General features: G+C 41.8%; 3 protein-coding genes across 5 annotated transcripts; 2 read left to right on the top strand and 1 right to left on the bottom strand.

The window, feature by feature from the left end:
• The first annotated feature begins 809 nt into the window (after window positions 1-809).
• Window positions 810-15365, top strand: rela (v-rel avian reticuloendotheliosis viral oncogene homolog A). 2 transcript variants are annotated; one of them, XM_071533736.1, is made up of 11 exons: window positions 810-968; window positions 3443-3478; window positions 4197-4333; window positions 5431-5576; window positions 6712-6803; window positions 7927-8061; window positions 9472-9576; window positions 11909-12124; window positions 12245-12325; window positions 12446-12529; window positions 13196-15365. In XM_071533736.1, exons 1-11 carry the CDS (start codon window positions 962-964, stop codon window positions 14050-14052), a joined length of 1896 nt encoding a protein of 631 aa, XP_071389837.1. In that variant the 5' UTR covers window positions 810-961; the 3' UTR covers window positions 14053-15365. The 2 variants fall into 2 exon arrangements, with proteins under 2 accessions (XP_071389837.1, XP_071389836.1); XM_071533735.1 differs by having other exon boundaries at window positions 13193-15365.
• An 11-nt stretch (window positions 15366-15376) lies between these two features.
• Window positions 15377-18143, bottom strand: cunh11orf68 (chromosome unknown C11orf68 homolog). Of its 2 annotated transcripts, XM_071533738.1 has the most exons (3): window positions 17918-18143; window positions 17705-17821; window positions 15377-16696 (listed from the first exon to the last, which is right to left on the bottom strand). In XM_071533738.1, exon 3 carries the CDS (start codon window positions 16647-16649, stop codon window positions 15900-15902), a length of 750 nt encoding a protein of 249 aa, XP_071389839.1. In that variant the 5' UTR covers window positions 16650-16696; window positions 17705-17821; window positions 17918-18143; the 3' UTR covers window positions 15377-15899. The 2 variants fall into 2 exon arrangements, with proteins under 2 accessions (XP_071389839.1, XP_071389840.1); XM_071533739.1 differs by lacking the exon at window positions 17705-17821.
• A 414-nt stretch (window positions 18144-18557) lies between these two features.
• Window positions 18558-25445, top strand: drap1 (DR1-associated protein 1 (negative cofactor 2 alpha)). Its single transcript, XM_071533740.1, has 7 exons — window positions 18558-18718; window positions 19365-19437; window positions 19967-20060; window positions 20840-20965; window positions 21755-21845; window positions 21996-22084; window positions 23842-25445. The coding sequence occupies exons 1-7, from the start codon at window positions 18677-18679 to the stop codon at window positions 24032-24034; spliced, it is 708 nt and encodes a 235-aa protein (XP_071389841.1). The 5' UTR covers window positions 18558-18676; the 3' UTR covers window positions 24035-25445.
• Window positions 25446-25997: the final 552 nt, after the last annotated feature.

Raw genomic sequence — 25997 nt, 5'->3', positions numbered from 1 at the left:
ACCCCCATTCTAAAACCCTCTTCCCAGGCTGTGACTGCAGTCAAGAGTTATTTTATCGCTTCTCCCACTCACAACTTATTTTTCTGTTCCTTTAAAGTGCGTCATCGGGGTATTTCCGCACCGTTTGTGTGGGCGGTGGCGACTTGCACTGGAGAGAAACTCTGCGAAGGCGGCGCAGCTGCGTCAAGCTGGCCGGAGATAAACAGCAACCGGTGCGGTTTCGGCATTTCAAAATAAGAGCGTAAAATCTGTCACCTGTGGGGGAAAAAAGTATGTGACGTGTGAATTGATTATTATAATTATTATTCATTCATTGTTATGCTTTTAAAAAAAAATAACTTTGAATAATTTTAGATTATTTATTTGAGCATTATTTGATTGATTATTTACATTACGTTAAAATATAAGTAATAACTAATGAATTAAGACGATCAATATAGGCTAAATGAAATAAAACAACTTAACAAACAAATAAACAAACAAACAAACAAATACATAAATAAATAAGTAAATCAATCAATAAATAAATAAGATTATTTCATTATTATTGCATAAAGGGGGCTTACACAACAAAAATCGCATCAAAACACTAATTATTCGATTAATCGTGCAGCGGCGATGGAGCTGCCATTCTTCCATTCTCAACATTTTCACTTATGTTTACTCTGTATTACTCAACAAAACAAACAAAAAAAAAGTTGCAACATACGCTCCCCAATTAGGCTTGTGTTTTTTTTTTTTACTGTTTTTTTTTTTTTTTTTACCGGAAAAACTGCCTCACTCTTGCATCTAGCTTCACAGCTGCCGTGGGTGGAGCGAAGGAGGCGAAAGAACAGCAGCTCTGTCAAGAAGTTTGGGAGCCTGCGCTGCCGAGTTTGCGGCTGATAATTAGTTGACAAAACAAACACCGAAGAGACGGTCGTCCGGACGAAGAAAGCGTGGCTCGGACTCGGTTACAGCCATGGACGGTGAGTGGAACGGGTTTTGTTTATGTGCCGTGGATGTTTACTGCGCTCACACATAGTTGTAGGTGAAACTGTACAGGGAGTTGTTTTGCGCACAGGGGAAAGCCCCGCTGCCATTGAGCGCTTCGCTAACGCAGGAGGGGTCAGTGTCAATGGAGATCACTGTACACCGACAGCAGGAAATGAGACTTGGCGCTTTTGTTACAGCCGCCGTTCGGTTTCACAGTGAAATATGATCTTACGTGGATGTGGTATCTTATCGTAATTACTGCGTAATTCACCTGACATAGGGCAGGTCGAACATGCCGGGTTGCCAAGAGGCCTGTTCAGATTAACACAGCATGGGGTTCCCTGGCCGCTTTAAGTGCCACAAGATTCCACTCAAAAATCTGCCAAATTAATGTTAATTTGCTTATTAGGAAAATTGCATATATTATAAAACAAAGATCAGTTCATTTTCTGAATTATTCGGACCCACACTTAAATTCGGCGTACATACAATCTACCCAGTAGCATTTAGTTAAATAAAAACTTTTATAACTGGCCCACACTGCTCGCAACCGCCCACCAAGGTGTATTTAGGTAGAAGATTGTGGGAATAACAGGCGAATCAATTAGCATAGTTGAAATATTAGTGGGATTAAGTCCTGCTTGGGGAATTACATGTATGCCGAATTGAAGAGTGACTCTTGGAGTTAGAAACGGTCTGGCTTCATATTTTATCCCATGTGTGCTTTTGCTGATGACATGAAATTGCCAGATTTTTTTTAATGGTGTTTGGTGTGACGTTCTCTACTAGAGCTACGGGTTCCCAGATGTTTTCACATCAAGGACTCCCCCAAAATCGATTCACATTGTTGATAGCTATGATTAAGTATAGAATTATATCCCTGTTTATAATGTGATCATAACAGTCATTCTCATACTGGGCCTTCTTATTGCAGTGAATTAATAGTGAAATTAAACCTATTCATATTGCTAGGGACCCCCTAGACTCCACTCTCAAGGACCCTTGGGGACCCCGGACCCTAGTTTGGGAACCACTCGTCTAGAGAGATTAATCCATATCACAGTAACACACCCAGCCACCCGTTGCGGATGTGTGACAAGTTGTTTATGTTGTTAATTAACAGATAAGCACAGATCAGTCGGTTTTAGGAACTTGAATGAAAGTGACTCATACGTTGGAATCCTTCTGTGGACGCTTCAGGCCTGGGAAGGTTTCAGTATGAATACATTTCTGCTTCAAGTTTGCTTAAACTTGAAGTCATGCGTGAAGCCCAAATTATGGCGGTAGACATTTACTTTCACTTTGTTGATATGTAAGATTTTCATTTGTAATCTGTTGATTCTGCATTTGGTTTGTTTGGCTTGTTGTCTGTATTCAATGTATTTTTTTTGGGTTGTAAAATGGCTCCTCCCCTATCTCTGAAGCCCCTCCCACCCCTTATAAACGCTAAAGCTCAATCAATAAGGTGGTAATTGCCTAGGAAGGTAAGTAGGCAAACACTGTAGTTGTTTGTGTACTTATAGGCCTTTATGCTTGGTGTTATATCAAGATCAGTTGTCCACTTTAATCTTGCATAGTATACCTTTAAGTAGGGACTGTTGGGTTTGATTCATAATACTTTTATCACTCTCTGGGCAAAGACTGAGAGGCGAAGAAAAGGGGAATTTTGAGCAAACTGTGTGTTTTGTGTGGTGGATTTATGTTGGATTTTGAATGACGAGACAATTCAGTCAGCTATATAGGCCACAGTAGGCTTTATGGTTGTTCCACTACATTCTTTCACAGTCATATGCGCCGAATATCTATATGTACTGCACTCAAAGAGAATGTCCATGCTCAATTGCTTTGGTCTGAGGCAGGGAAGCAGGCATGTTAAGACTTGGAAGGCATGTTTTTTTGAAAATGAGCACATGCTAGTAGTCGATGGGGTGGAGCTTTGACCATCTGAGCTTATATCACACCTTGGATCTCTTTATGAATCTCCACAATGCACAAAGTAAACACCTGAAACTAGAGTGCTACACACCCTAGTGAACCACTCCAGACACAATGGAAGAACAGATAAGTTCTTCACAATAAGGGGGCGGGGGGGCGGGGGGGGGGGGGGGGGGGTAATTTGACACCAATATTATACCTCGCTTGTCTTTGTTTGCTTTATTCTGCAGTTCGTCTTCTCTCCGAGCTTGGCAGGTCATTTATGATGAGCAATTATATTTAGCTGGGAAGCCCTTGTGTTCCAGCGCCCTTTGACCCTTTTGGACGCCGCACTGTCCAGTAGATTTCCACTCCCATCACGCCGCAACCGAGGAACCTTTGCCAAACCACAAATATGTGCTGGAGCAGTTCTGTTCGTCGTCTGCACTGCCACTGTGTGCTGTGTGTCATGCAGATGGAGGATCACTACTTGCTACACTATTTTTTTTTAATAAGTGTGTTAAATTTCTTTCTTCCTTTCTCTCCACCGTAGGACTGTTTGGATGGGGGCAGGCCCCACTGAACCAAGGTAAGAAGCATGAATGCTGTGTATGAATGACCGAGCTGTGTTGCTTTGACATGCTGACACAAGGAAGCCGTGTAGACAGTGTTGCGCAATCAGGACAGCATGTTTATCTTCAAAAGTAACTGACACCGAATGGGAGCCACATTGTCTTTTTTTACATGGCTATCTACTGGTATTTAAAGTAGGGTTGGGACAATATATTGAAATTCAATACATCACGGTACAAAAATGTGACAATATGTATATGTATCTGATATTAGCTCCATTTTATGCTGCTGTAGTAAACACAAATGAGACTTGCCTATCACAATTTCACAAGCTCTCCATCCAATTTATATTATTTGCACTTTGTAATGACATTTGTACATTCTAGTAAGCCAATGCCATTGCTAGAAAGATTTGTGGCTCAGAAGTAAACATAATTCTGTGAAAAGCACCATTTGTGTTTCTTCTGCTATTAGGATGAGATCGATCACTGAACAATAATCTTCTTCGATGCTGCATTGACGTATAGATGCTGATAATACTGTTATGAAATGCTGCAATATTCAAAAACAAGAGCAGAGGGGGAACGCACATTTTCTGCTTTATGTTGTTTTTCTTCGATAGCAGGGTAGAGATGTTTGATCCGGGAATGATCTGTTTGTCTTGAATGACTCTTCGGTGAACGGATCCTCTGTATCTCTCACTAAACACCTAAAAATATCTATTCGCCGCCCAGGTAATCCCTTCATAGAGATCATCGAGCAGCCGAAGCAGAGGGGGATGAGGTTCAGATACAAGTGTGAGGGACGCTCGGCGGGCAGCATCCCCGGAGAGAAGAGCAACGACACCACCAAGACCCACCCTGCCATCAAGGTGAGCCCAATGCCACTTTTACGCTGTACATTTTCAAGCTTCATGTGATTTAGGTTAGATTTCATGAAACTGGACGGATTCCTTGTGGGGGAATTGGGTCGTCGCATTAACAGAGAATAGGATGTAGAAGAATAAGACGAACAGAGAGTAGTTAAAGAGTAACTAAATCCCTAATAAAAATCTGTGTAAAGCCTGAGATCTAATGGTAAAAAGCATGTTACTGAAATTGCCATCTGCTATTGGCTGTTCTTTGGTGCCAGGTGATGTCACCACCTGTTGTACTCTATAGAAGGTGACATCACCTGGCACCAAAGATCAGCCAATAGCAGATGTCAATTTCAGTAGCATGCTTTTTACCATTAGATGTCAGGCTTTTGGGTTTGGGGTTTAGTTACTCTTTAAATTAATAATTACAACAACCGGACATACTGAAAATAATACAGCAAATACATAAGTACAAATACAGCGTCTTTGTTTACCTAAGTTTTTCCTATGAATGGCAATGTACAGTGTACACCAGGGCCTGAGATTGATTTTATCCACCAGCAACAGTAGGAAGTGACTGAATTTTGAAATTTAGCCATCACTTGTTGTACAGGTTTAGTCCTTTTTTTGAGTAGTAAAAATTGTTGTTGGTTGCCTGTAGAGGAAACAAATGTACCAACCAAGGCCAAAATATACTGGCTGATCAATGGCTCGTGGCTGAGCTTCATTCCAACCCTGATTACTCATGAAGATAATGTCAAGATCATTACTTCCACCAAGGAGGTAATGTTTGCAGGATATCTCAAAAAGTTGGGCACGGATTTGCACAAAACTTGGTATGAAGGTTGGTTATGGGCCAAGGAAGAACTGATTAACTTTTCTCGTCGATTGGCCAAAAGGGGGCGTGGTGGTGGGCGTGACATCATACTATAAAGCAAGGAGCTTAAACATAATGCCGTCACACAGTGAGGAGTTGGCGTTATTATATGAAGCTTGTATATTTGGGTAGCGGGGTGGCTAGGGAGTCTGGAGACCCCCCCCTTCAAGCTGAAAGCATTCCCTTTGGGGATAAACAAAGTATCACGTTACATTACATTATCTCCTCCCTACAGGTGCACAACTACAGCGGTCCCTTGCGTGTTCGCATCTCGCTGGTGACCAAGAACGCGCCGCACAAGCCTCACCCCCACGAACTGGTTGGGAAAGACTGCAAACACGGCTACTATGAGGCCGACCTGCAGGAGAGACGAATACACAGGTAGACTGGAGAGTTTGGTTGTGGTTTACTTGTATACTGGTGTACTGGTATTTGCTTTATTCAAATGGCAGCAAAACGCCAGCAAAGCAGAAGGAAGCAGCAGCAAATCGGTTGTTGGACAAAAAAATGGATGGAGAGGGTCCAAATCCAAGGAACACCTGTGATATTGATCCATCATGTTAGCTAATGTTAGCAGTCAGCTACTTCATGCTGTTAATGTTATATTTATCTCCAAACCAACTAGGTCTAACTCTTAATTGTCGGCATTAAAAGCCTTATCTATAGTATTAGTAATATGCTAACTTTATGCGTAATATATCCCTCATGGCGCTTCTTTGACAGTCAAACTGTTTGTTAGATGTGTCTGCTAGCTAACATTAGCATTGCGTGACGTTAGCTGGTTTAAAACTGCTAATGTTGAGGGACTATGGATCTGATTGGCCCGAGGTGGACATACAATTACAGCTCAAAACAAGGTGACATATTTGTTACTGATTGGCCGGATAGAGATTTTTTTTTTTTTTTTTTTTTACATTATTTGTGGGGGGACGGCATGTTCACCGTTGCCTTGTTAAAACTAGTAGTCAGAAACATCATCTCAACGTCAATCCAGTTGCTATAGCCTTTGGTTTGGACACTCTCCAGCTTTGTGTAATTCTCCACGATATCAAATGATACTTTTGATTTGAATGGTTTAGACCCTGTTTGTCTGTGCCTATTTGTCTGTCTGTCTATCTTTATCTCTGTGTGATGAAATGCAAACAAACAAAATGTACTGCCATCCAGTGCCATTATGTGATACAGAGTGGGGAAGCACACCGGTTTAGATTAGTCATTTGTTTTTCACATCTGGGTTAACATTACATCATACATTGAGTAAAGCAGTGATCAGGGATGTAGTGGAGGGTAAATCCACCTAAACAAAGTAGAGTTAGAATAGAGTTCTAGGTTGAGATAAATGCATAGTCTACATAGTAAGTAAGTCTTTTTAAAGGTCTAAGTAAATCACAGGTCAGTTAAAGATACTCTTCACGTATTGTGGCGAATACTACAATGAGTGCAAATTAGAGAGTACAAGTACTGGGTTGTGGTTTACTTTCACTCGTTTTCTTTCTCACTCTCGGCCTGCTTTCAGTTTTCAGAACCTGGGCATTCAGTGTGTGAAGAAGAAGGATGTGAATGAGGCTATCACTTGTAGGCTGCAGACCCATAACAACCCCTTCAACAGTAAGTAGTCCTCTTTGGAGACGAGAATACCACACAAAGCACCTCTTGCTCAACTTTCTGTGTAGTTGACTCTTTTGTTCTGTCATTATGTGGAAAGGAATTGCGCTGTGCTCTCTACTAACAGAGGTGGAAAGAGTAGAAAAATGTCCCACTCAAATACAAGTACTGTTTTGTTTTTTTTGCTTTCAGAGTAAAAGTTACTGAGTAACTTTTTTACAAAATAGAACACAGTTACATATGTTTTTTTCACCATGCTATGTAAATAGGACAAGAGGGCAGAGTTCAATATGTGGTATTGCATGTTGTTATAGACTATTTTGAGCAGTCTAAAACTAAGATTTAAAAAATTCATGTCATTATTTGACTGTGAGTGTAAAAAACTGGAAATGCTCATCCCCATTATTCAATAACATTGCCACTACAACCAATAACATTACAGTGTATCTTTTGCATTAGCTAGAGCTAGCTAGCAAGACTAGTGTACTAGCTAGATGACAACCAGGCTTACGCAAGCCAATAAAACTGTAGCTTGATACATGGCTTTTTGGCTAATGTTAACTTGGCTACTATTGTGGATACATTTTAAGCATTTAATGTCACAGTTAACATTTTCTCTACATGCTACAAGTGTTTCCGGTTTGTTTGGAACAGTGGTGGAAAGTAACTAAGTACATTTACTCAAGTACTGTACTTAAGTACAGTTTTGAGATACTTGTACTTTACTTGAGTATTTCCATTTGATGCTAAGAAAAGAGCGCCACCTACAGAAACTCAAACAGAAGATCCAAGGAGAAAGACGTCACAGTACTGGGCACACTGTTTGATTGACAGGTGATCTCTGGGAAGTGCAGTGCAGAAACACCACAGCAATAAGTGCTGGGCAACAGAGATGAAGACAAAATAAAAAAACAAACAAGGATCTCACTGATTACCACTTGACGTAAACGTGTTTTTATTACCGAGTTTACAAAAAGGCTATGTACAATTCTTGTTACTGTAATTAATGTGTGACTTCCACCCTTTGATTACCAGTGTTTATGAGAGGATGTAGTGGTTTGCCAGACACCGGTTTTGCCCGACTGTGCACCACACCCACTCTCTCTCTGTTGTGTTTCGGCTGCAGTTCCCGAGGCCAAGGTGTGGGAGGAAGAGTTTGACCTGAATTCAGTCCGGCTTTGCTTCCAGGCCTCCATCACTCTGCCTACAGGGGAGCTGTTTGCCCTGGACCCGGTGGTGTCCCAGCCCATCTACGACAACAGTGAGTGGGCAATGCCAATAGCCAGTAGCCAGTGTTATGTCTTTAAATTTGATTTTCATGCCAAGAATTCCAAGTATGCAGTGTTTCCTCCAGAATTTTAATCTTGTCAGGGTGGAAAAGCCTCTGAAACAGCATTTAGACCATCATGGGACACTAAAACTCTCCATTGAAACCCTATATCATGGCCAATATCTGAATTTTAATAGCAAACCCAATAGCAAACTGATGTATCTGTCTAGCCTTAATACATGTACATATATACACACACACAAGCACACACTATACGTTTCACACTTTGACCTTTACACCAGCTGCAACCTTTAATTCCCCCATACATTTCTTTGTTCCTCTTTGCATGTTGACTTTTCTTGTCAGTCTGGAATCATTTACAAGAATCAGTCTGACGGTTGAAGCTGTGTCTCTCTTCCCTCCAGCCATTGCTCCATATGTCTCTCTGTATGATTGCAAAGGTTTATGTTTTTATTCCAAAGTCCTCAGAAATGCAAGTCGTCGTGGAAAACAATTCTCCGTACCATGTGCCTCATTTGCAGTTTAAATGCTTTTAGAGCGCATGTATCAACAAGGAAATTCCAGTAATTTGAGCAGAGTTTCACATTGCTGCCGTTTTTGCTCTTTATGCCTGTTTGATAGACTAGTCAGTTCAGAAACGAGCGATTCAGATCAGTAACGTTTCAATATGTATTTCTTCCAGAAGCCTCTGATATATCTGAACAGAGCATCTGATGGCTTCTGTCCCTTTTTACTCATACAGCTGCTCCACATCCCTCTCTGTATGAATAAATGAAGAGCTTTGTTTCACATTCAAAATGAGATATCCACCATTTGAAAAAAGTGAGGCCTACTTTTACAAAATGATTGATCGCAAACATAAAGATTTCAGAAATTATGGCACTTTTCAATAGAACGGAATAGAAACTTTACTGGCCACATGGGGAAATCTGTCTTTGGCTTCACTGTGGTAGAATTAAAATGAGACAAGATATAGATAATACATAATCAAAAGACACAAGACACCAGTACATATTCCAGTTCATATTTACAAAAATGTACTGCAATCCCCATCAGAGAACTGGTAGAGACTTAGGTATTTCTTTCTTTTCGTTTTGGAATAGAACTTCTTCACACTGTATGGTGCATGAAGCCACAGTGGCCACAGTGTTAAGTGAATTGTTAAGTGAATTTCACAGTAGAAAGAATGTCTTGGCTGCCAAAGTTGTTTGTAAAATAGAGAAGACTCGATTAGTGCAGGTTGGCTGCCTGTCTAAGTGGCTTGTAAAATTCACTTGCCAGCCACAGCCCAAATTCCTCTGCATTTAGCAGGTGTGTGGTGTTAATCCTGAAGCCTCGGTGCTGTATTTATTTACGCGTGAAAGTTTTTCTCTCTCGTAGGGGCCCCGAACACAGCCGAGCTGAAGATCTGCCGAGTCAACCGCAACTCTGGAAGCTGCAAAGGAGGGGACGAGATCTTTCTGCTGTGCGACAAAGTGCAAAAAGGTACGATGGGTCTGTCCAACTGTCATTCAAACACAAGTGGAATCTCATGTAAAGTAGATACTAGGTGATAGGTCCAGTCCTCCACTTCAACTTCAGATCAAATTGGCCTTTCCGAAGTGTGTACAGGATTCCTACACAGGTATCGAAAGTCTGGAAATGTATGGAAAAAAGGATTTGGTCATTTCCAGGTCTTGGTAAGTTTGGAAATTGCACAAAAACATTTGTAGAAGTATGGGAAAATGTTTTTGTACCATCCAATATACATACAACTCTGTGGTTTTAGACTCCCGTCAAATCACATATTCTGATATTTGTTGCTGTGAAGAATAATCTTCATCTATAGAGTGCTATGGCAGAGTTAGCAGGGACAAGATGGCTATCAGTGTAAATTGAAATTTTAAATTGAAACTGTATAAAAATGAAACAAGCCAATACATCTGCCTGCCTTATTCATTAAAAGCCGGGTATGATGCTGGGTTCTCGTTGATAGGCTAAAGGCAATGAACAAAATAAAACAAAAACAAATAAAACGAAATCACTTTCTGGTGAGGAGGAAATGGTCAAAATTTAGAATAATACATCGTTTTACATTCATCCAGACATACTGCAGTTGCAAAAGAGTAAATGTGCCAATGAGTAGCGTATTTCATGACCTTAACATGGCGTTAATTGAAGAAAAAGGTAGACTCTCCGATAAGCTGGAGCTCTTGAAACTGTTGAAACTGACCTTTAGCATTTACCTTTTTCTTTCTGACAAGTAATTCCAGTCCCTCATTGCTTAAAATCTGACATAAAAGGATGTTGTTGTCAGTGATGGTGTGATATTGTTGCTGAAGACTCATTTTCGCTCTTTCCAAGATGCAACTGCCACAAATAATTTGTTACTGGACTCATAATGGCAAATGTTACAAGAAGTGTTCTGGAAGTATTGAGGAGAAATGTAAAAACGAACAAGACTCGAGAACATTTTTGGCTATTTATACAAATCTACATGCACATAATTCAATCTGCAACTACAGTACTTTACTCTTCTTGTATGAGACTTAATGACTGTTCAGTGGTACTGAAGCAAGTCCACTCTAGACTTTTTTAATGTTTTAGTACCAAATGTATGCTTTGTTAAGGAGTTTATCTGATTTATTACTTATTACACCACACAAATTGACATAAGATGTGTGTTTCAAAGAAGTGTGTGCTCATACACACCATACATACACACCCTTGTGAAGTGATATTTTGGCTTCCACCAACATCAAAGTTGCACATTGTACTTTGCTGCCTGTCACAGTGTGTGGCGGGTGCAATGCAATGCAATGCAATCTCATTATCTCTATTTTTATGATGCGAGCCTAAGCCTCAGAGTTACTTTTATCTCAAACCAAAAATCTTTCTTCCTCTATTTGGATGTGCCCCACTTCTCATTTTCTCCATTGTCCAAAAAAACATAATTTACATTACAGTACCCATATGCTGACAAGTACCTGCTTACCGCTGTGTTTCTGTGCCGGTTGTGTCATAACTACACCCACGTAGCAATACATCTTCATTTACTTTGAAAAGATGAGGAGGCTGAAAGTGAATCATGAACTTTGCATAGCACGACATTACAGATCAGAAAAGTTTCCAGTGAGTGGAAATGTGCTGCGATAATAAGGCCGACTGAAAACTTCAGCCACCCTGCTCTTTGTAAGGATCTGAGCTCAGTTTTCAAACCCTTTTTCATTTAATTTCTTCCCTTTGAAGTATTTCTACCTAATTAACACAAAGTTAAACAAAATAACAGGACAAGGCTGTGATCACATTGGACGCTTCTTTGAAGGCACATTTGCCTTTTTTTCACTTAGTTTCGGTAGTTTGGTCGTGGCAGGCACGTGTCTTCTCCAAACTTTGGGCCCTTGGCTGCAAGTTGAACCTGTCTAAGCTGCGTCACACAGACATCAATGCGAAAATAACTCTTAAAACTGTCTCTATCTAGCTCTTGGACCAGATGATGAAACTCGGTGCTCTGTTCTCCCTTGGAGGATGTCATGTACCCAGAGCCACTGCAAGCAGAGCAATCTCTCGTCCATTTTTATTTTCATCATTATCCCCTTTTTTACTTGAGGTTAGCCAGCTAAAGCTAATTAGATATCTTGCAAGTTGTCAAACGAGAATGACGCAACGCTCCTTGTGCCCCTTGAGCTTTTACTCTCCGTTACTAGCGACGCTCACAGCTGAGTTTTGCATTTAAGCAGGATAAAAGAAAAAAAAAAGTCTCCTATCTGTTGCCTCTCTTTTAGCCTTAACGCAAACTTAACTTTCTCCTCGCTTTCCCCCCCCCCACCCACTGCAGAGGACATCGAGGTGCGTTTCTTCCAGGACTCCTGGGAGGGAAAGGGCACTTTCTCCCAGGCCGATGTGCACAGGCAGGTGGCCATCGTGTTCCGCACGCCGGCCTACCGCGACACCAACCTCACCAAGCCCGTCAGCGTCAAGATGCAGCTCCGCCGGCCCTCCGACCGCGAGGTCAGCGAGCCGATGGACTTCCAGTTCCTGCCCTCCGACCCAGGTAAGATGAGGTGTTCCTGAGAGCGCTGGACACTTGTCACTTTAAAGATGAAATTGTTGAGGAGCTACAGGGTCAAATCTGGGTTGTTTGATATCACTCTTACCACTGTCGCCCTTATAGATGAATACAGGCTGATGGAGAAGAGGAAGCGAACTGGAGATATGTTCCAGAGCCTGAAGCTGGGGACGATGCTGCCTGGAGGTTGGTTGATGAGAATTTTTATTTTTTTTATTTTTTATATCATTCTGCCATAAAGTAATAAAATCACAGTGATTTTCAGGGTTCGTTCTGTAATGTAATGGGTGTGTGTGGGAATTTCAGTGTCCGTTCCACCAGAGAGACGGCCCATAAACACTGCCAGGAGAACAGTCACGGCCAAGCCTCCGTCAATGAATGTACAACCTGGTAAGCATTTCAGTGTCTTAGACATAAGTTCTATTCACACAGGACTAATATAACCTGGGGACGTCCTGTGATTTGTAATAACTGCGGAGATTGGCAGCGATTTTAATCCTGTGTGAATCTGCCATGTCTGTAAATTATGAAGTAAAACTTTCAGCACAAATTACCTACCATGTTTTGGTGAAAACAGAGGTCCCCTGATAATACTAATCCTGTGTGAATCCAACTCTTGGTAATTTCAGACATAATTTGTTTTTGCCGTGGCATTTCTTTTCCTTCCTCTAGATGTGTCATTTCCAGCCTCCTCCTGTTATGAAAAATTGAGGCAGTAGTTGAATCTATAGAGGAAGGATTTGCTTTGCTAAATCAGGAAGTGACTAATTGTAAAATGATTCCAGTGAATTTCATTACACTGCGCGAACGTGTTCCTAGAAATGTTGAGGGGTGATTCATTAATTTCATGAGGTCCAAACATAATACTAGTCCTGTGTTAATAGGGCTATAGCTTGGATTATGCAGGTGCACTTGAAAGACAAACTCATTGAACAATAAACATGAACTGAAGGGTCATCTGTGGATTGTAGGTAATATTCTGCATAGAGACTATATCATACTGCACAGAATGGAGGTAGTGGAACTGCAGACGAGTTGTTGTGTTGTCTCCAGCAGGTGTGAACCCGGTGGTGCCCCCTAATGGCGGTGGAGTGAAGCCCCAGCCCTCCTACTCTTACGTCCAGCCAGGCCAGCTCTTCTCGGTCCAGCCCAAGGTGGAGGCCTCCCCCTCCGTCTCCACCACGACTACCAGCCAAACGTGGAAGTTCATGGAGAGCCTGACCCTGGACCCCCAGCCCAAAGCCACTCCGGTGTCCAGCTACGTCCTGAGCCAGGGCCCAGCCTCCTCCGCCGCCGTCAACCAGGACTACTCGACCGTCAACCTGTCGGACCTGCACGACTTCTTCCCCACCTTCTCCACGGCGGTCGCCGCCATCGCAGAGCCGGTGGCTTCTCAGGCGAGCGCGGCCTCTTCGCAGCCCGGCTCCTCCTTCGCCCTCCAGGGCTCCCAGTTCCGGGTGGACGCCCCGCTGGTGGACGACGACATGCCGGAGTTCCCTAGCTTTACCGAGGGCCAGGTCACGGGCACCCTGGACAGTCTCGACATGGATGATTTTGTGGACCTGCTGAACCCGAGGCTCATGGGCGAAGGCGGAAACAGCGTCTCGATGTTGGCTCAAGCTTCGAGCCATCAGGCTGCCCTCGCTAGCTCCTCCGCCGCTGCCCAGAACAATGCGGCGTCCCAGAACCCCTCCGACCCGGCCAGCGCACCCGGGAGTACCTGGATGAACTACCCCAACAGCATCGTCAGCCTGCTCCAGAATGAGGGCATGATTGACAGCTCACCCAGCAACGCCAGCCATCGCGTAGTCTTGGATGACTTTGACGACTTTATGTCGGCTGATGATGATCGTCTTATTTCCATTTTGAATAGCGGAACCCAAGCCGGTTTTGTGTCAGGACACCCGACTTAGAGGTTGTCCATATGATTTTCCTTTTTTTTTTTTTTTTTTTTAAATTGATGTATTTATAAGCCCAGTTCATCAGGCCACATCTGTCCTTTTACCCTTTTGGGACTGAAACCCCTTCAGATTTCTTTTGTTACATAAGACAAAAAAAAGGAAATGTGGTGGAGATGAAGGGCTGGCTCAGACAGAATGCTGCAAAATTGCTCAATGTGGACCTGCTTATCGAAATACCACAAAGACTCTTGATGGTATTTGATGTGGACAGACTTGAGTCGTGGGCGGCCTTTGGTTTTGTCTTCGACAAATGATAAAAGGCTAAACATCATCAGAGGTCATACCGCTTGTTTAACGTACTACTTTTATCGACAGTTGTACTTAATGTTCAGCATAAATGCTTAACATGCTACACCACTATGTCAGCCTGATGGTGCAAGATTTTCCACAAAGAAAAATGTTTCTTTAAAGAGACGCATTGCTAAATATATTGAATGTTTTCCTGTTGGACCATTCTCTTCTGGAACATGTGAAGCATGTTTTTATACTGTCATAGTATAATCTTGTATAGCTCTGGTCAGTGTTAACATTAATTGACCACTGCTAAGTTTAATAGCCTGACTTTTTTTTAAAAAAGGGGCTAGTATTTCTCAGTAGAGGAATACTTTCTTTGAAGCTCAATGGGTTTTTTTTCCAGTATGCAATCAAACCTGGAGGGAAGCCCATGCAGATATTGTCGTTCGTCCTATTGCGTTTTTCTTTAATAACCCCCATGCATTAGACACTCTGGAAATTCAGAGCATTCGAGATGTTTTCTGGAGGTCACCAGTAACTGTTGTAACACAGTTGTCTTGTAGATGTGCCTTTGTTGAGCTTCTCAACAAAATGTAGTTGCATCACCTTGAGAACCAAATATAATGAAGGTCTATATGTAAATATGATCAGGAAACAAGCATAATTAGTGAATGCACGCTCACAGCAGAGCAAGTGTACAAAAGATTCATGCATCACTCTCACTGAATTGTAATATGTGTCATCTATATCATTGTCTGTCAGTATAATTTCTTTCACTATCTCAGATCTCACTTTTCTACAGTTATTTCATGAACAGTAGCCACAGTTTAACAAACTTAACTGTTTCAGACCTGTAGGCCGCCTTGCTGTGCTCTGTAGTCAAAGCGACCTTATTGAAAACAGATGAATGTCTTGGCTAATATTTTGTACTAGTATAAAATGAGCAAAATTAAATACTATGCAAATTTTGGTGTAATGAGTGATTGTTTATTCTGTCACAATCCGAAACACAATAAAATCACAGCATGTAAGACGCTGGCTTCAAAAGTAAACTTTATTTGGCAATTTTGTAATAACGGTTCAGTACAAAGCAAAAATTAAAGCCAAAAGAATGAGACATGGTTACATTATCAAAAAAACAAATGCTTCACATGATGCTTGCAAATTTTCCTCCATTCGTATAAAAAAAAAAAAAGAGGATTTGTTCAGCCCCCTGTCAACCAGGTAGGTGTAAGTGTGTTATAAACAGAAACTCCAGAGTGTCAATATTCTGGCTCGTAGACACAATATCATATTGAGAAATAAGAAAAAGGAGATTTTTACTGAGCATATTTCAAGTCATTAAGAATTACTTTCTTACAGCATGAGCAGACAAGATCAGACAAGAAGAGCTTTTGTGGTTTCTGTGCGAAAAGGAAGAACTTGACATCAAAATTCAACCACTGACAATCAACAAAACTATTTCAAGTCAGTGAGTTGTACTGCGCCACCCACTGCATGGCATCACTCGAAGTGCCTCTCCTCATACACCTTTCCTCCAACACTCTCCTCTTGTTCTCTCAGGCCTACGTGACTTCAAGATTGGTGACTTTGTTGAGAATGTGGGAGCGTCGGGGTACACACTCCAGGTCAAATTTGCTCTCATATATGGTTGGACAGAGCTTCCAGCGGTTGTTCCGGTAGATTCCCAGGTATGTGTACACGTCCGGCTTGTAGGAAAGAAGGCACTTGACCCCCGTGGCACGGATGACCGAGTCCAGCCTCATAACCTCGTTCTCGTCCGTGAAGTTCTTGTTATAGGCGCAAATGACCTGCTTGCCTTCTGACTTGGGGTCATAGGGGCTCACTTTGACCAGGGAGATCTTGCCGTCCAGGGCCGCTCTGGCCACGCACTCCCAGGCGTGGTCCAACTTGAACCCGGAGTCCAAGAGCATCAGCCACTTCCCCGAGAGCACTCCGTGGTTCAGGGCCAGCTCCTTCACCGTCTGGAAGTTCACCGGCCGGCTGCTGGCCAACAGTCTCTCCCAGCTCTCTTGGAGGCCGGCGACGTCCCCGCTACCGGGGCAGTGGTCGGGGCCCAGCACAGCGATCCACCCCACGGGGCCTTTACCGCCGTCCTCGTCACCGAATCGGGATACTTGGGAGGGCCTGTTGCTCTCCAGCCAGCCGTCAAACTCGGCTCTGGGAGTTCTTCTCGAGTCAAATACAATCCAAGGGTCCATGTCTGCAGCCATGGCCTCAGCAGCATAGGTTTCAGCAGGGAAGCCATCAGGGATCTCCAGCTCGCCCTCTACAGGAGCTTCTCCCTCCTCCATGGTGCTGTCAATGTGAGGGTATTAAATAAGTCCTATGTGGGGTTTTCCTGTTGAAGAGAACAGGTGTAGTTCATTAACATGTGTAATACATTTTGTAACTACGGGTAAAGCTTATGTTTACAGTTTGTATTTGGTTCTCCCTGCAGTCATAACAATAACAAGGAACTTGCTTTCTTTACTACAGCTAAGAAGCCATGCCCATTTTCATCGAGTTTCAAACATAACGTTGGCTGAAATGTTTTTTCAAATCAGGACAGAGGTATTAGTAGACAGCTGGACAGGGTTCCCACTCTTTTTAAGAAATCATTTTCCAGGACCTTTCCAGGACATTTTCCAGGAGTTTTTCTTGACAATACAGGACAGCACTTGCTCACAAACGGTCATATAATTTACCGATAGGCCTACTATTGACACATTTAACCCCAGTTTTATACCTCCTTTTTTAATGATGCAGGGTTCATGAAGAAGTGTCTCGGGTTCATTATGGGTGACGGCTACACCCATCACTGCTAACTGTACAATAAGGTCGTCTGGCCTCCTCTTTTTGTTAGACGTGATCAGCACTGGCAGCACAGGTGGTATTGTAATGGGTTGTTACATGCACCCCTAGTAGCCTATAACTGTATTGATGTAGATGAATAAAATCTTAATTTCAGTTTAAGTTAAATTCACTTTTGTCAAACAGATGACCACTGATACGTAGGCGATCTGAGTGAGGGGCTAAAATACAATTAAAATTTTCCAGGACAACATAGATTATTTCCAGGATATTTGGTCACTTTAATCAATTTCCAGGTGTTTCCATGACTGGAAAACTAGTCTCTAAATTTCCAAGTTTTCCAGGACGTGTGGGAACCCTGCTGGATCGCTTGCTGATGTTTACAACTGCTGTTAGCTAACGTTAGCCTGCTGATGTTAACTACTGCTGCTAGCTAGCTGCAAGTCAGCTACAGCAGTACGTTAGTTATCTCCCCGCTTACTGTATTAAGGCTTACCAAAGGGCGATTCGTTTCTTTTGTTTAAAATTATCATACAGTAAACATGTATACACTTACAGAAGATAGGTGGAATTGTTAGGCTCCGGTCTTGCGTTAGCTAGCCGGCTAGCTAGCCATTTTACCAATCCTCCATGTTTGGTCTGACACTTTTGAAGGAACTTTATTTATAGCGAGCTGTTAAACAGAGATAAAACAAAGTTTGCATGCGGATCACTGCAAAAGTCATACTTTTAATCACAAAATAGGAAGTTACATTGTTAAATATCTTACCTAAAGACGACGAACATTTCCTGACCAACTGAACTTGGTTAGTCCGCCCAACAAATAAGCTGCTATCAATTCAATGAATCTGTTCCGCACAAACCAAGCCCCATAATGTTGCGCCCTCTTGCATGGATGGGTCGGTATAACAAACAAGATTCAAATATCTGCCAATTTAATGTTGCCTTCTTATCAGCAAACGTACACAAGCCGTAGAACATGATTTAAGACTTTTTACGAAGCGCTAGAATCTTCTGGTGAATTCGGCATACAAATAACCCAGCAATTCTCACTATATATCGATACAATTTCAACGTGTATGTGCGGGTTGTAAACGAGTAATCTGGACCTATTCTAAAACTCGATTTCTTACATTTTGCTCGGTGGATGACATGTCGAATTTACCAAAGTACCCTGCGATTCGTAAATTACCGTGTGTCCCGTTCTATAATGTGTATCTGTTCGCAGAGATACAAGGACACATTAAATTGTTGCATTATTGAATGGACTTCGTTGTTACATTCGCCCCATACAAGAGAGAACGGAACGTTATCGGAGGATAGCACAAACCCAACGGCGCTGAGACCCTGCGGAACCAAGCTGCCTACCAGGCAACAGGGAACGAGTGACGACGACGTGCTAACGAGCTAGCCGGATAGCTACAGCTATCTGGTGTGTGCGTGGTGGGGGCGATTTATATACAATCTAAAATAATAATCTAGAATATATTATATTTTATTTTAAGTTATCCATCCAGGTCATTTAATAATGCCCAGCAAAAAGAAGAAATACAACGCCAGATTCCCTCCGGTAAGTCTACAGTTTCCTGAACCGGTGCTACTACTAGCCAACTGTATGGTAGAAAGCTAACTTTACCTAGCTAGTTTGAGTGGGATTCGGCCTGTCTGGTTGCCTAGCGAGCTAACAAGCCAACTAGCTAACGCTGAGCCTTTTAATACCAAAATGTGAATTGCAGTTGTGAGAAGTACGTGAATGCCATATGGGTTTCAGTGAACTAGCTAGCTTGCAAGCCAACGCTTGTCAATGAATGTTCAGGGCGGGCGAAGTAGCTAGTTAGCCAATTTATGTTGTTTTTAGCAAGATTAGCTAAGTGAGACACGTTAGCCAGTTAAAACAATCTATGGTGTTGGAGCTGTGTAATTAGCAAACTATCAAGGTCACCACAGTGCTCACTGAACAGACAATCTGACCATTATGACGGGAATGAATGGTCATAAACTAACTATGCTATGAGAGCCCTCCCTTCATGATCCAGACCTTTCAAAACTATGTTGCATTGCACTTTGTTCCTATGCCATCTGTTTCCATCAGGGCCTTGGGTCGTTGATCAAACATTCTGGACCATGGCAATAAGCTGTCTATGAAGTTATGGCCTGTTTACACACACACATATACACACTGCACACACACAGCGCTGACCCTTTTCTCATTACAGGCGAGGATTAAGAAGATTATGCAGACTGATGAAGAAATAGGCAAAGTGGCTGCAGCAGTACCTGTTATTATTTGTATCCTTTCTGCCTCCTGCCTTCATCATTTTGCAAGCTCCAGTGTTTCGCTCCATGTTTTACTTTGGGGATTGGTCTATAGGTGGATTCTATGAGGTATGCTCTGATACAGTACAGGCTCAAATATAGTATTGTATGGAAGGATCTCACTAAAACTAAAATCTGGAGGAGCCATGTTATGTGTCAGAAATCACAGCAACTGCATGTATGTTTTTCATACATATAATGATGTTAGATCTCATTCATTTTGTCAAGGGACCTCAAACTAATGGCCTGACTCTATCAGATGTTCACTGTAATGATGTTATTGTGTCAAGATCAGCCTGTTCCATTAAAGCCCAGCAAGCTTTTCTTTTTCTTTTCAACATTTTAATTTTCAGAAATTTCAGTCTCAATGCTGTTATGAACTCGGGTTTGTAAGTTAATCTATTATCATTATTATTATTATTGTTATTGTTATTATTATTATTTTTGTTTTTTGATAGAACATAGGTCTGCTGTGCCGTACTTTCCTTAATTCAGACATCAGCAAGAGCCCTGGAGCTTTTCTTGGAATCGCTGCTTACAAAAGCCTGTCAAGTCACCCAGTCTAGGAATGCAAAGACAATGACAACGTCACACCTGTAAGTTTATCTCAGTGTGTGTGTGTGTGTGTGTGTGTGTTTAAAGAAAGGAGCCCGGTCCACGTTGCACTGTAAAATTAATGGTGATGATGGATTGTTCTGGGTGTTCAAAACATCCTCTGCTGAATTCATTGTGGCATATGTGTGAATTTAGAACAGGATATCGTATTAAAACGAATTTCACATATGACTTTCAATACAGTTGAAGTGCAGTTTTAGGTCTGCATTTCCTTTTGATTTGCTTAAGACACTTTGAGTCATCTTATTATATGGTATATTTGGTGAATACGTGCTTCACTGAGCAGATTTACAACAGATGACCAAATCCATTGTATTTCAAAGCATTTCTTGCCTTGAGTAAGATGTATCTGAGAATCTCACTGTGACTCACTGATTGTGCGTGTTGTTAAAATGAATTTTAAAATGCCCATATATCGGTTGTTGGGATGTAGAAGTCTATTGCTTATCGCTTATCAACTTAATGTAACTGCTGATAGGAGGGATTCTTGCTTTACTTTTCTTGATTAATGCCATAACACTTTCTTGTTTTCATAGCACTCTGAAGTATCTGGCTACTTACCTTATTAAGGAATGTTCACTTATTTCACTGTTGCACTTACTGTGAGTCGCTCTGGATAAAAGTGTCTGCTAAACGCCTAAATTATAGGCTAATTGTTACATTGCAGTATCAATTCCGGTTGTTCAGAACGTGCGTTCATCTGTGCAAAAGGCAATGTACTGAGTAAAAAGTGTGTGTGTTTGTGTGTGTGTGTTTGCAGAAAGCAGTGTATTGAGCTGGAGCAACAGTTTGACTTCCTGAAGGACCTGGTGGCGACAGTGCCAGACATGCAGGGCGAAGGTGAAGAGAACCACACCGAGGGGGGAGGCGAAAAAGTTCCTCGGAGGTACATCACACACACACACACACACACACACACACACACACACACACACACACACACACACACACAGTAGGCCAAATGAAATTTAGGCATACTGTTGAATACTAAGTGTGCTGAAATTCTCTCATATTCCATCATTGCAGCCCTAAGAAACTTGAGGCCAACTTTGTGAATTTTCACAACTGTACCTTAATGACCTTAATGGCGTGATGTTTACTTACACATTTACACTATCTGCAGTTTGCCTCCAGCAATCCTCCTTAGCCTTGGCAGCAGCAACACTGTTACTTTACACTGTTATGTCTTTGTATTGCTCATATTTATTCATTACAGTTTGTTTGGGAGAGAAGGACACAAATGTTATACATTTCTTTCCCATACTCGCTTTTACAATGTGTTGAAATAGTCGGCAGCATATGTTTACAGAATCCCACAATTAGCCTATTTATAGTGTATTGTTTGATTATTTTATTATTTTCAATCATTTTTATTGCTTCTTTTTATATTGTAGTTATGGGCTTATATGATATTTTCTTTTCCCCACGGCGATCAATAGTTTCTCATCTCATATTCTCATATCTCTATTAGTTCATATCTCATATTAAATACACTGTTCTGGGTCTGTCCATGTTGCATGTGATTGGCTATTTGTTACAAACCCCGCCTCTTTCATGTGAACGCGCTCATAGCTGGATAGGTAAATCTTTTTTCTTAAAACATGAATCACCAGGCACCGTCGCATGTTATTACGTGACTTTTCGTTCTCGCTCCCCCCCCCCCCCCCCCCCCCAGAGGTCGAAAACCAGGGTCTGGCCGCAAGAACGGAGGAGCCGGCTCCAAAGGCAAGGACAAGAAGCTGTCGGGCACCGAGTCGGAGCAAGAGGTGGGGATTGATTTGCATGCAGAGGCCATTGGCTGTCTGCAGACAGTGATTTGTGTGCGCGTGTGAGGTGAGGTGGCACCGGTGATGGATGAGGCGCGTGGGTTTCGCTCACTGTTAAGCTCACTGTTGTGTTCATTGCGATGGGAACAGGATGACTCCGAGGACAGCGAGACAGACGGGGACGAGGAGGACGGCTCTCAGTCAAGCACAAACCTGCAGCCTGCTTCCAGGTTCCATAGGTACGGACATAACCGCCCCCGCTCCTCACTCACACACACACACACACACACACACACACACACACACACACACACACACACACACACACAGTTCTACTGACACACTAGAACTACAACAATTTGTCGACGATGTACGTATATTCGTCATCGATTACGTCAACCATGAATTGATTTGCATATAATTGATGTACTTTCATATTGAAAGTGGCTGTTGCAAGCCCAAACCCCAGGTGTATTTATGAGAATACAGCAAAAACAAACAGAAGTATTTGAGTATTGTAAACACAAAGCCAGTGATGTTTTGTTCGTTGTACATACAAAGCTGAAATGACACATCACAGCAGGAACTGCCATGTTCAAACACAGGGTGTCTGCACGTCCTGATAAAGGCTTGGAATGACTTCAGTGATGTTATGAATCATAATTACATCTAAACTCAAGGCCCCCTCTAGGAATACAGTTGAATATAGTGTTTTAAGTCACATTTTCAAAGTCTTTATTAAAATATTTTAGTTTCATGGGGGCTGTTTTTTCTGGTGACAAATTGGAACCTACAGTATACTGTAATAGGTTTACAGAGTGTAGTCAGTAATAACTGCCATTAAAATTATCTTAAAAATTCTTAAATTAAACTTGAAGACACCTGGGAACAGCTGAATTGAAAAATCCCATTTGAAGTTGATGCACACAACGGTGCATTAGCATGACAAACATTATTCAAGCTAGGCTATATGAAATGATTAGTTAATTAAATAATTGGCAGGAAGCAAAGGGGTTTATGGGAAATGTGGTCTTAATTTGGAGAAACACTAGCACTAATTATACCACTGGCACAAGATAGAGGCGACCAATGGTCTCCACCATGGTCTCAATTGTTTATCGTAATTGTACCAAGTTGTTACAGTTAATTTGACAACGATATACTGATGATTACAAAAATGCTACGCATAGCACCTTCAGCATATATTTATTGGGTTTTTAATTTTCATTTGTAAATGTAGTTACAAATACTTACACATTTATTTAATTTAAAATTGTACAGAAAAAACAGCTGAGCAACATATTGCAATAAAACTTAGAAACAAGAAACAAGGACAAGTAGGACTAAGAACTATGGGGAAAGAAATCATAAAAATGGTCAAATAAATCAGTAACAAAAGGATCATTTGATGCAGCCCTAGCACACACATTAATGGCATTATTTGGCTTCCTCTGATCTAGGGCTGAAGAATTAATCGAAATTTTATCGAAATCGCAATATGGCCTACTGCAATTTTCAAATCACAGGAGGCGCAATATTTGTTAAAGGCAAAATGTGTGTCAAAATACCATATTAAATGAAATATTGTGGTGCTGCAGAGATGTCCTGGCCTACACATCATATTCTACAGACTTAAGAAAACATCTTTGTTTGGTACAGATCCCCGCAAAAATCACACCATAATCATTTGAATACGTTTTTCAATGAAAATGAGAATAATAAATACAAATACAAATAAAAATTATCATTCCCTCTAATATCGCAAATCATATCGCAATTGCAATATCAGTCAAAATAATCGCAATTAGATATTTTTCCAAATTCGTTCAGCCCTACTCTGATCCTTGCATGACATTCTTGGCTAAATTTTTATTTAATCCTCGACAATCAGCGGAAGTCTTTGCTAAAATCCCTCTGCTCTGTGTTTCTGTCCTAACACCTGGTTCCCACCTCTTCTGCCTGTACCCCCCCACCCCCCGCCCCTGCCCCCTTACAGCCCGGACATGCCCCCCCAGTACCTGCACATGGGCAACATGGTGCCGATGGGCGGCGCGGTGCCGGCGCAGCCCCAGGGCGGCATGGCCTTCGCCCCCCACCCCTCCATGATGAGCGTCGCGCCGCCGCCCCCCGCCCCCGTGCCGCACAAAAACGAGGAGGACGACGACGACGACGAAGACTATGACTCTTAGCTCCCTCTCCCCTTTTCCCCACACCACACACACACACACACACACACACACTTTTACCTTTCATTTCGATCTCTTGAGTTGTTCTTACGGCGGCTGAAAGACTCTTTTCATCGCAGCCTGCCGACAGAAAAAAAGCCCACGACAGACAAGACCGCCACCGCAGAAGACCGATAACTGGTTGTATATTATGTGTTTTAATTTTCATTTTTTTTAAAAAAAGAGAACTTCTTATTTTATTGTCGAGGAGAATCCAACCAGGATGTTTTTTAAGAAGTCAGTCTATTCTATTTTGACTATTAGAACGGCAGTCGTCAAATGTTTTGCCACGAGCCCCTCAGACAGGACAGGATTGGTTTGTGTTGCGTTGTAAGGTTTTTTTTTTTTTTTTTTTTTCACACTTTTGTTTCTTTCTCAGTCCTCTGTATTTGACATCAGTTGTGAAAAAGAACATATCACTCCTCGTCACTCAAACCCTCAGGTTGGTTAAAAAAAAAAAGAAGAAGAATAATCATAACTAGCTAAAGCCTTATAGCCTTTGACGCTGTACGTGCAAAGATGAGTTCAGGGCAACAGCTTATAAAATATTTCGAAAGTGTTCAGCGCTTGTCTAAGGGAAAGGAATCCCAGGTCATCGTCTCATAAATAAAGTATTATGAATTGTTATGAATTGGCTATGAAATACCGCTGTCCAGATGTGGGCCCTACTTCCCCGGCTTTGTCGCAACTTGCTAGTAATGGCTGTACTGTAAACAAGGAAGCAAGTGTATTGTATTTTTTTACTATCGGTTCGCTCACTGCAGCATTCTCAATTAGTTTTTTATTTTTTTTTTTCATTTTTAAATCACGTTTTTATGAAAAAAAAAACTGTATCCCTCGGTAGAACCTCAACCATATCCGCATGCAGATAATTCCGATGTTATGTTTGCTTGTTTTTCCAACACTGTCAATTAGAGAAAATGGTATTATTTTGTACTGCCATCGCCCCGCCCACGCGACCCCCCATCTCTATTGATGACAGAGATGACAGCCCATCAGAAGTATACTGTGACTCAACACCATAACTTTGTTTTTAAAGTTGTTTATCTCCTTCCTCCTCCCCTAATTTCTTTTCTTTTCAACTGTTTAGGTCACCCCTCTTCTCCCCCCACTCACATCTTCTATTTTGAATAATTTTCCCCTTTTGTTTGTATTCATTGTTTTGTTTTTTTTTGTTTTTTTTTCCTCTTTTAGATTGTTTTAAATGTATCCCTTGAAAGCAGAGAGATATAGGGCTCCCATTTATGTGTCAGTCTCAATATGAAATGTTTCAGAATAGACCGTTGAAATTGACACTGTATTGTAAACTTTTAACATTCTTTTTATTTTGTATGGGTGAAATAAAGTTCAGATTTCAATAAAAAAAACCTCAATACCCTTTTTTTTTTTTTTTTTTTTTTTAAACAGGGTTTGTTTGTTTTGTGTCTCGGAGATGAGCGGGGTGGAGACGTTCCCCATCGGCCGAATCTGCGACGGTGTTCACCTCTTTTTTTTTTAAACAGTTGTTTGTTTACCGGCTTTGGGAGGGCAAAAACCCGAATCGAAAGCAAAACATTTCACCGCGCTTTCCCTCCTTGAAGCTTCACTTTTCCATTTCACAGCAGCGGAACGCGTCCCTTTGTAGTCCCCGACCTCGGCGCTTTGCCTTCGCTGCACCTTTCTTTTTGATATTTCCATTGAATACATTTGTTTTGTTTTTTTTGTTTTGTTTTTTTTTGCAGAGGGAAACAAAAAAGGAAAAGTTTCCCATGGATGCGGCTCAGGTAGAGTTGCTGCCCCATGACTCATGCAACCTCAAACGCATCATAAGGTGACAGTGGCCTCCTGGTAGTCGCATCAGATTAAGTACAAGACTGTACAAGTTCGGGGCGAGGTTTTCACAGAGAGCTGATTGTTCCCATCATAGACACACACTCAGACTCGCCGG

Source organism: Centroberyx affinis, unplaced genomic scaffold (genome assembly GCF_046629955.1).
Source record: "Centroberyx affinis isolate AG114_WGS23_722 - 3 ecotype Tasmania unplaced genomic scaffold, CSIRO-AGI_Caff_v1 ptg002418l_1, whole genome shotgun sequence".
Taxonomy (NCBI): Eukaryota; Metazoa; Chordata; class Actinopteri; order Beryciformes; family Berycidae; genus Centroberyx; species Centroberyx affinis.
Note: the sequence above shows the minus strand (reverse complement) of the source record. Positions and strands in the feature narration are given on the sequence as shown.

What these genes read in the sequence shown, in the direction of transcription:
- rela (XM_071533735.1), top strand. An exon ending in CCAGCCCATCTACGACAACA is followed by an intron (nt 8,062 to 9,471) that starts GTGAGTGGGCAA and finishes TCTCTCTCGTAG; the next exon opens with GGGCCCCGAACACAGCCGAG. An exon ending in GTGCGACAAAGTGCAAAAAG is followed by an intron (nt 9,577 to 11,908) that starts GTACGATGGGTC and finishes CACCCACTGCAG; the next exon opens with AGGACATCGAGGTGCGTTTC.
- cunh11orf68 (XM_071533738.1), bottom strand. Translation starts at nt 16,649, where the DNA reads ATGGAGGAGGGAGAAGCTCCTGTAGAGGGCGAGCTGGAGATCCCTGAT.
- drap1 (XM_071533740.1), top strand. Translation starts at nt 18,677, where the DNA reads ATGCCCAGCAAAAAGAAGAAATACAACGCCAGATTCCCTCCG. An exon ending in ACAATGACAACGTCACACCT is followed by an intron (nt 20,061 to 20,839) that starts GTAAGTTTATCT and finishes GTGTGTTTGCAG; the next exon opens with AAAGCAGTGTATTGAGCTGG. An exon ending in GCACCGAGTCGGAGCAAGAG is followed by an intron (nt 21,846 to 21,995) that starts GTGGGGATTGAT and finishes CGATGGGAACAG; the next exon opens with GATGACTCCGAGGACAGCGA.